The 10464-nt window shown below is 44.6% G+C and overlaps 1 protein-coding gene across 1 annotated transcript; it reads right to left on the bottom strand.

The window, feature by feature from the left end:
- Positions 1-1094: 1094 nt before the first annotated feature.
- Positions 1095-9007, bottom strand: LOC106902125 (ly6/PLAUR domain-containing protein 2-like). The gene is made up of 3 exons (XM_014965299.1): positions 8956-9007; positions 2405-2524; positions 1095-1306 (listed from the first exon to the last, which is right to left on the bottom strand). The coding sequence occupies exons 1-3, from the start codon at positions 9005-9007 to the stop codon at positions 1095-1097; spliced, it is 384 nt and encodes a 127-aa protein (XP_014820785.1).
- Between the last annotated feature and the right edge of the window lie 1457 nt (positions 9008-10464).

Raw genomic sequence — 10464 nt, forward strand, 5'->3', positions numbered from 1 at the left:
AATATATAAGCTACATAGAAGAATAAAATCGTATTTTTATTGTTTGTTTCAAATATCACAAACAGAGTGATAATTAGAGAAGGATATTTTTGCTGAATCTTGTAAAGGGGATTATAGGAAAATGAAGAACCAGACCAGGATGGATAACACCAAAATGTAGAAGCCCTTAGCACCACACAAGGAATTGCAGATGATGCTCTGGAGGACTGAAGCAAGGGCAAAAGTCATTCCACTGAATTCCAAATTCAGACCAGAATTGTTAACACAAATCACCCAGTCTTCCAAGTAAAGATAGTTTCGTACCAGTGGAGTTGGTAGAAGAAAAGTTGATGGAAGGCCACTGCCAGTGGGGGATAATGGGAAACATCTTACACATCTACTGGAAGACTGACCACAAAACTTGAATCATCTCTCTGTAAAAACAGTACTGGAAAGTGGAACTGGAGTTTGGAAATAAAATTAAAGTGAAAAATAAAATAAAATAAAATAAAATAATAAATTTATCAGAGGGCAGATGAACTATAAATAACTTCACTGATCACTGCAGTTTTAACACAACATTCTTTTTATTCTGCTTAAAAGGGTACAGAAAAGATTTTAGCCTCCTTGGATCAGATCACTGGCATGGGAAATATAGTCTCCTGACTCATATTTTGGACACGGAAGTGTCTCCTTAATTTCTTGTGTACAAAGAAGGAGAAGATGGCAAATTCAGCTATTCTGCTGGCTAACACCTGAGGGAAAAATGCTCTAAGGAGGTACAGAAAGCTCTTAGTGCAAGGTTTTTTGCTTTAATTATATTTCATACTGCAGAATTTTTTAGTTCAAACCCAACCAACCTGACCAGCACGGCAAAGGAACTCCATAGTTAGTTTTGTGGAAGCTGCGGAAGAATCAATTCAAAAACTTTTGTCAGGACTTCCTGAGTTTTTCTTGTCTCTTGGTTGTGGGAAAAGAGCAGATACTAAAAAAAAACAATTTCTAGGAGATGCTGAGGGTTGTCCATGAGGCATCCAAAGAGAAAGCAGAGCTGGCAGGGGTTTATTATCTTCTTCATTGGGTTCTTCAGCATGAAAGACCTCCCCATCAGATTCTCACAGCCTAGTCCAGAAGAGGGCACAGAGGGAACTTGCTAGCAGCCCAACTGGTAAAAAGCTGCTCTTCAAACCAGCTGCACCATCGGTGTTGCACAAGTCAGAGTAACAGCAGGAGACAGGGCGTGTCATGCCAATCCCGTCCACATCGGATGGGATGCAGACAGAAGAGCACATCTTGGTAACGGTCGAGACACCCATGAAGGGATAAACTACAGCAAAGAGAAAAAGAAGGAACAGTTAGGAATGGGAGGAATGGAGGAGAACTCTCCTTGTCCCTAGTGAAACTTTAGCTGCCTTCACCACAAAAGTCTTAGCTCCAGTTCAAACCCGATGGGTCTATTTCCTACCAGGAATATAGAAAACAGTTCCCACTGAGTGGCCACAAGCTGAACAGCACCTTGTATCCTCTGTGTCCTGTCTGCATCAGTTTTATGGTGCAGAAGGTCAACTAAACACTTTTTCTGCCTCTACTTTGACTCTACTCACTATGTCCTGCCTCTCCCATGTGCAACCAGAGCCTTCTCAGCAGGACCACGTGAAAGAGAGCACCTTTGCAGTGCATTTCTTGTTTTGGACAGCTTATGACATGTAGGATCACCAGCCAGACTGAAGATGGCTTCCTGAGAGCTCCAGAAAACTCTAGAGTGCTTCTATTTTGCCTCCAGATGACCAGAAATTGTTATTCGCACCTCATTGCGAAAAGCAATGGTTCTTGGCTCATCTGTACTGGCTTGTCTACTCTACCCAGCTTTCATAAACAGTTCTGGGGTCACGAGAGCACTGTTTAGCACACACCCATTATGCAAGTCATGCAAATGCTCTGGAGACCCAGAATTCTTTAGCTCCATGCCTCCAGCTCAAGGCAACATGTTATTTCTAACCATGCTCTGAGCATTAACTATGAGCATTCACTAAGCATATTTAGAATCTGGCCTTGAACACCTCCAGGGATGGGGCACCCACAGCTTCTCTGGGCATCATGTTCCAGTGTCTCACCATCTTCACAGAAAGGAATTTCTTCCTAATATCTCATTTGAATCTCCCCTCTTTCAGTTTAAAACCATTCCCCCTCATCTTGCCACTCCACTCCCTGATCAAGAGTCTCTCCCTAATTTTCCTGGAGCCCCTTTAGGTACTGGAAGGGTTTCTAAGGTCTCCCTGGAGCCTTCTCATCTCCAGGCTGAACCCCAACAGCTCTCTCAGCCTGTCCTTAAGTGAGAAAAGGTACTAGTCCCCACACCAGCAGTCGTCATTGTAGAAACACTGACTCATGTTAAAAACAGGGATAAAGAAGTAATTGCCCTTACCATCCTCCAAGGAATACATGGTTGTCTTGCACATAGTTTCATTCTTTGTGCAGTTCTGGATCTTCAGGCAATTTTCGGCAGTGGTAGGTTCATGGCACGTGTAACATTGCAAGGTTTGTGCTGCAAGGTGATAAAACATTAGGTTGGCCTTAGTGGGAACCACCATATTCTCTCTGTGCCTCTCCAGGAACCTCTGGAGAAGGTATCGTCCCAAAATACTCATACTGAGAACAGGAATGGAACAGTAAAAGGTGCTTTTACTGATGGGAAGGAGAAATACAGTAGTTTGGTGGTGAAAGCACGGCCTCAGATATGGGTTCAGACCCCTTGTTATGAGTCAAACAAGACAGAGCCACACACACAGAAGACCCCATGATACAGGAAAGTCCTATCAACACCAAGTGGCTGAATGTTTGGGGCACAAAGATGGTCTTTCTGCTCTTGCTTTGTTATTGGGGTTTTGGTAAGCTGGGTTTTTTTTTTTGTAGATGGGTCTTAAGTAGTCCACAAGAGAGTTAAAGGGTAATATTACTTAATTTTTGGATCTGCACTCTAGAACACGTAGTAAATATGGGCTGAAAGTGCTGGGACATTCAAAAACCAATAAAAATTATGGGCGTGATAAAAAAAAAAAGAATTGTTTTCAGTAAATTAACGAAAATATACAGGAGGAGTTGTTTTGCCCACCTGTTTCTGCCTTATCACTGTGGTGGTAATCGGGTTGCCTAAGACAGGGGTGACTGTTCTGTGGTGGCTGGGTGCCAGCAGACAGATTTTGCAAGATGTGACATGTCAGTGCTTGAATTCCTTGTCTATCTTGCCCCAGCTGCAAGCAGCAACCTAAAACACACAGCGACCCCGTGCAGGGACCCAGGAGAAGCCCAATACTTCAACAGTGCAATTAGTGAGATGTTTGTATTTTAATCATTATCACAATTAGTCAATAGACCCTGCTTCAGATATTTATGACGAGTATCTAATTGTTCTGCTTGCCAGCCAACCACATCCCCAATTTCCTTTAATCTCTGTTATTCCCACAGGAGAGTAAACACACTTGTAGTAGCTGGTTTGCCTCAACCCTGTTCTTACTTTGCATCTGCTTTTCTCCTTGACTTTGCATCAGCAGAGCCTCAGAAAGAGATCACAGATTCACAGACTCACAAATTCACAGAATCACAGAATGGTGGAGGTTGGAAGGGACCTCTGGAAGTCATCTAGTCCAATACCCCTGCTCAATCAGGACTACCTGGATCCAGTTGACCAGGACATTGTCCAGCTGGGCTTTTAATATCTCCAAGGAAAGAGGCTCCCCAACCTCCCTGAGCAATCTGTGCCAGTTGTCAGTCACCCTCACAGTAAAAATATGTTTTCTGATGTTCAGAGGGAACTTCCTGCATTTCAGCTTGTGCCTGTGGCCTCTTGTCCTGCCACTGGGCACTACTGAAAAGAGCCTGTCTCTATCTTTTTTGCACCTTCCCTTCAGGTATTTATAGACATTGATGAGATCCCCCTGAGCCGTCTCTTCTCCAGGCTGAACAGTCCCAGCTCTTCCAGCTTTTCCTCAAAGCATAGATGCACCAGTCCCTCCATCATCTTTGTGGCCCTTTGTTGGACTCTCTCCAGTATGTCCATGTCTCTCTTGTACTGAGGTGTCTAGAACTGGACATAGGACTCCAGGTGTGGCCTCATCAATGTTGAGTAGAGGGGATGATCACCTCCCTTGACCTGTAGACAATACTTCATCTAATGCAACCCTGGAAACCATTAGCCTTCTTTGCAGCAAGGGCTGATTCCTGGCTCATCTTCAACCTGGTGTCCACCAGGACCCGAGGGTCCTTTTCAGCAAAGCTGCTTTCCAGGTGGATGGACCCCAGCATATATAGGTGCATGAGGTGATTCCTCCCCATGTGCATGACTTTGCACTTCTCCTTGTTGAATTGCCTGAGGTTCCTATCAGCTGATATCTCCACCCTGGCGAGGTCCCTCTGGATGGCAGCACAATCCTCTGGTATACCAGCCACTCCACCCAGTTTTCTGGCATCTGCAAACTTGCTGAGGGTGCACTCTGCCCCATCATCCAGATCATTAATGACAATGTTAAGAAATGGACCCAATATTGACCTCTGGGGTACACTTCAAGTCATTAACCTTCAAGCAGACTTCGTACCAGTGATCTCCACTCCCTGGGCTCAACCATCTAGCCAGTTTTCACTCCACCTCACTGGCTGCTCATCCAGTTTGTACTTCAACAGCTTGGCTATGAGGATCTTATGGGAGACAGTGTCCCCAAATCCAGTCTGAGGTACCTCACCCTGCCTCATCACTCACCAATTCCTAGGTGTTCTTCATCACCTTCTTGTTGAGCTGCAAAAGCCCTTGCAAGTCTGCAGGTGACAATTAGCTGCTAGACATGCAGAATAACCACAGTCCAAGTCCTTCAGTACCTGAAGTCTTTTGAGGTGAAGAGATTTCAGAGAGAGAGACACTGAAGAGACCAGACTGTAGTGATGTAGTATTTCCAGAGCACTCCAAGGTAAAGATATCAAGCCAAAATTGTGTCTGGTATTTCCTATCTCCAGAGAAGCCATTTTTGGACAAGTTTTTCAGGGTTCTTTACTCTCTGCAGGTCTTTCTGAGGAACCCAACACTTGCACCATCCAGCAGACACCTGAATGTGTGTGCTTTACAGTCATAGCAAAGCATATTTGGTACCATCACAGACCCTCCTTGATCTGGAAAGCAGCTCTTACCCCATCTGTGTGACAACCCTGAAGAAATCCCTTTAAACCCCATTGAAATGGAAAAACAGTTCAGCTCATCTCTGCATGCCTAAAGTGGGGTGTCATAACAGCAGGCTCGGGCAAGCAAACCACCTTATGAAAATAGATAATGCAACTTCACCCTAACCAGTAAGCCAGAAAGAGCCCTTTTATAAACAGACACAGCAATTATCTTGCTTGTATTCAAAGCAAACATTATTATTCTGGTTTGCCCATTGTGGACTGGTGTTTTGTTTGCATTAATTCTATGTCTGACAGCTGTCAAATGCATCTTTAGGGAGGAAGCTTTGTCATTATTCCCAGATTTCATGATACTCATCACTGGACAAGTCAAAGCCACAGGATTTGTGTTCCTCTTCGGAAAAAAAATTTCCAAACAAAAGATAAGCACAAAGGACATCAAATTAAGAAAACATTGTCCCCAACTTGTGCAAACCCAGTATTTTCATTAGCCTTACTGAGACTAACAGGTTCAAACACAGCTAAATATGTTAAATAGCAGCTATAGCTCTGAATTGGGCTGGGGGTTTTTGAGATGGAAAAGACAGCAGATCAGGAAGTGCTTAACACTGGAAAATAACCAAAAGCTGGAATAAAACAACTTTACTTTTGCAAAGGAGGCAGCCCCTCAGCAGCAATAGTCAGTTGGCACCTCACAGAGCAGGGAAGAAACACCGTGACTGGAAGACTTAAATACCTGTGGTCTAAAAGCTCCATTTTAAGCCAGCTTTGGAATATCTGTCCAGTCTATTTATGAAAGGTAGAGATTTGTGCAGATAACAAAAATGTAGTGGTCCCCTTTTGTTTTAACAGCTTATGAACTTATACATGACATAGACAAGCAGACATGCAGTAGCTTAAAAATGAAATTACACTATGAAAAGGAATAGAGACACATTAGAAGCCTTCTTTAAAAGAAGAGGTGTTTATTTTAATGCAATTATAACACATTCTTTTTAGAGTGCTGAAAGCAAAAGAGGAGATAAAAAAACAGATTTTGGAATTTCTTAGAAGTTTTGTTAGCTCCACTTGGATATTGGCAGATTATCCACCCTTCAACTCTGAGTGTCTTTCCAGGACATGCCAAAAGTACAGATTCCACTCAGGCTCAGATGAAAGCTTGGAGGAGCTACAGATATGTCATGGTTTATGGTCAGCTTTGCAGAGGAGAGAGTGTGCAGAAGAAAATTCTGCTTGCCAAATCCACTGTGAAGTTTCCAAAAATCTGCCAGTGTTTGCCTGCCAAATCAAAGCATCCATCCTGACTGTACCTTCCAGAATGGGACAATGAAGTGGGGAAGGACCAGAAGAGAGAAATGTGGCTGTGTTGGGTCACAGCAGGAGCTGCTTCCCTTCAGCTACCCAACTCTTGACAAAGTCTTACTAAGTAGGTTGGCAAAATTAGGTTGGTAACTCAATCCTAGACCAAATTTGTATCCCACCCCATTGCTTTCCTGTTCCATTCTGCCTTTCAGATTCCTGCCCATCTCTTAAGGAGATCTGACTATAGAGTCTCCTTCTCTCCTCTATTAAATAATGATGTTCCTCTCTGAACTGCTGTCTCTCCATTGACAAGCAGACATGAATCCCCAGAATGAACATGATATAATGATGAAAGGAAAAATCTCCTGCTCTGGAAACCAGTGATAATTGATCTCTACTGTAGCAGCTGTGGTGAGCATATGAAGGTCCCACTGATCTTGACACACAGCACAAACACCCCAAGGCTTTGAACTACCAGTGGCCAGAGCCAGGAACAAGTCTTAGAGATAACAGGACAGTCAGTACATTACACAAAGAGAGAGCTACTGTTCCAGCTCTGGGTCTGCCTCTCCAACCAGTAGCTGTGTTCTCCCAAAAAGTCCTCCAAATTCCTCTTCTTTCTCCACCCACTTGTTCCTCCCCCGCAGAATCTGCTTTGCAGACTGATAGAGGAGATGGTAGAGGAAAAAAGTCCTTATATAAGAAGAAAATAAATGTAAAGGGAAAAAATCTTACCATAGCTCCACATCCCAGCCAGGCACAGATAAAATCAGACCCTACACTGCCTGGATCTGGAAGACATGTGCAGAGCATGCAAACATCCCAATTTACAATCACAGCTCCTGCGCTGACCCTGTGTAGGACTTCCTTGGCCAACCAAGCTAACACCAGCTATGAGTTTGGGAACGTCAGTATAAAATAAGGCTTTTATGCAAGAAGTTACTCTGGTGGCATCATCAAGGGATGGGGAGTCTGTGCCAGGGTGTTCTGACTCCTATGCAGTCACCTTCCACCATTAGAGGTTATGGTACCCCCAACTCATGTAGGACTGCCTACGATGAGGGGAATCTCTACATCCTAGGGAATGAAAACACTCATATCCCAAATATTCATCCATGTTTGGCTCCGTGGAGTTGGTGATGGAGGAGAAGCAACTGAATCCCACTGATAGAAAGGAAGGGCTAAGGTTTGCACGGCATCCCTGTACAGACTGGACTCATGGAGAGTGTTCCCTACCTCCACATCCCAGATGGGTCACCGCCAATATCAGGCTGCTGTTGGCTGCCCACCTTCACTGTGTTCTTCAAGCCTACCACCTCCAGCAAGGTGAGAGATAGCCACATGGGGACAGAAATGAGGGAGGGAGGATCACTCCCTGTGGTGACAAACTCTCAAATCCTCCTTCAAATGCAGAAAATCCCCCAAACACTTCACACTTGTTTGTTTTACAAGGTGGCCTGCCAAAACTGTCTTTGACTTCATGCAAACCACTGGTTATGGTACCCCCAACTCATGTAGGACTGCCTACGATGAGGGGAATCTCTACATCCTAGGGAATGAAAACACTCATATCCCAAATATCCATCCATGTTTGGCTCCGTGGAGTTGGTGATGGAGAAGCAACTGAATCCCACTGATAGAAAGGGAGGGCTAAGGTTTGCATGGCATCCCTGTACAGACTGGGTTCATGGAGAGTGTTCCCTACCTCCACATCCCAGATGGGTCACCCCCAGTATCAGGCTGCTGTTGGCTGCCCACCTTCACTGTGTTCTTCAAGCCTACCACCTCCAGCAAGGTGAGAGATAGCCACATGGGGACAGAAATGAGGGAGGGAGGATCACTCCCTGTGGTGACAAACTCTCAAATCCTCCTTCAAATGCAGAAAATCCCCCAAACACTTCACACTTGTTTGTTTTACAAGGTGGCCTGCCAAAACTGTCTTTGACTTCATGCAAACCACAGTGTATTACTAAACAGAGCTACAAACATCAGCTCTGCAATACCTGGGCCACCAGCTTAAAGTCCCAGCCCATCTTTCCCGCTTCTAGTGGCTGAAGTTTAATAAGCCACACATGAAACCCATCATTAGAGAAAGCCGCTACACACACTGCATTAAGCTGTCTATCTGGCTTCAGGGTTAAATGTCAGAAGAGGAACAGAAATATTAAAAAAAAGAAAAACAAAACAAAATAAAACAAAAAAACCTAGAAGATGAGAGTCAGGTTGAACAAGAACAGTAAAAATCAAGAGCTGGAAATTGCATTAAAGAAATGACATGATATAAACACACTTTGTTTTGTAACACTTCCTAAAGAGCCTGAACTAATAATCCCAATGAGACCACAATGATCCCTAGAATACGACAGGCTAGAAATATTCCAAAGACAGATTTTTTTGCTGAAAACTGCTCACAGTAGGAGGCACAGACTTCAGAGGGATCAGGACGCACCCCATCCCATCATGCTGTGTCTCCTGCAGGAGTTTGGATAAGGCAGAGCAAGGACTTACCAAACTCCATGCAAGCAAAGGCAACCAACAGAAGAGACAGAAACACCTTCATCTTGCATGGACCCTCGTCACCAGGTCACTGAGCTGCCACCGCTCTTCACCACTGGCTTTAATGGAACACCTCCTGGTGGCTTGCCATGTACCGATTCCGACCCAAGATCCAATTCTACTGGAAAAACGAGTCTGATCGAGCTATAAATGAATTGAAAGAGCTACAGAGCGGGCCCCACCTCCTGCCATACCGTCATCTCTTTTCATGTCCCTTGGAGAAGAAAATGAGGTTTTGCATGGTGGACAATAGCTGAGCTTGTTTAAGCCGGGTGCTTTGTGTCTGGGCATGACGTCTAAACCCAGGGGTATTAAATAATCCCAGTGTCCATGCCTTGCCCTGCAGCTTGTTGATATTTCTGCTTTTTTTTGTAGTGGTTAGAGAGACCTGGGTGATTTCCAGGAACCCAGAGTGGGGAAGAGTCCGTAGCTGTTCACAGCAAGGCATTAAACCCCATGTACTTTTCCCTCTGTGTTTTTACCCCCAGTTGGGGCAGGAGTTTATCACCAGGAGGAGAAGGGGAAAAATGCCTTGCAGTCCCTTTCTCACCAGAAACAGCATGGTTGGGGGCTTTGTATTATAAAACCTCTCCCCAAGCTGTTTCAGGGGACTGTGGGTGGAAGCAGGACATCTTCCTCTCTCCTCTCCGTGTCCTCTACAAGACACAGGTGGTGGGACCGTTGTCCCGAATCTGGGTTCTTTACCCGGTGTGCAAAAACCAATCGACACGTGGAGCAGAGATATTTGTTTTATCCCAGTTCTGTGCAGAAAAGGGTGCTGGGCGATAATTCCCAGAGCTGGCACACCTTTTGGGAAATAATCAGGGTCTTATATACCAAATAAAAACAAAGAATAAACTACAGTAAAGTAAATGATTGGTCGGTCATTTTTCAGTCCTAACTTTACATATGAAAATAGAAATCTACCATTCTTTTCTCTTGAGACTCTTATTATCTTTGTTTGACGTCATCTTGGCGTCACCAAGGTCTGATGCCCCATTCACCAACTACATAAACCCACCTGGTTTCAAAACTTGATTTTTTTGTGACTGTTGATCGTTTTCTTTCAATAACAGGAGCACTGGGAAGAAAACAGGACCAGGCCATGAAAGTCTGGGCCAAGGGAGTGTCTCAGGCTCACTCCCCTGAACTGTTCAGGGAGGATGGTACATGGAGAAGCCACTCTGGTCTGAGCCAACCTTCTCCAAGCCTGGCAGCCAACCCACAACATCTTTGCTTGCCAAAAACCGCGGCTTTCCCACCCCCAAGCCCTGCTGAACCAGGCATCTGCCTGCTTTTCCTGTGCCTCAGACCAGCCCCGTGCTAATAAACCCTCCTACAATGTGTGACAGGCACATTTGGTTGGGGGATTGCAAAAACTGGTAAGGAAGAGCCCTTTCTGCAGTTTTAATATGGAAAGAAAGGAGGGAGAGCTGAAACAAAGCTGTTCTTGGAGGTGTT

Source organism: Calidris pugnax, unplaced genomic scaffold (genome assembly GCF_001431845.1).
Source record: "Calidris pugnax isolate Ruff unplaced genomic scaffold, ASM143184v1 scaffold41, whole genome shotgun sequence".
Lineage (NCBI taxonomy): Eukaryota > Metazoa > Chordata > Aves > Charadriiformes > Scolopacidae > Calidris > Calidris pugnax.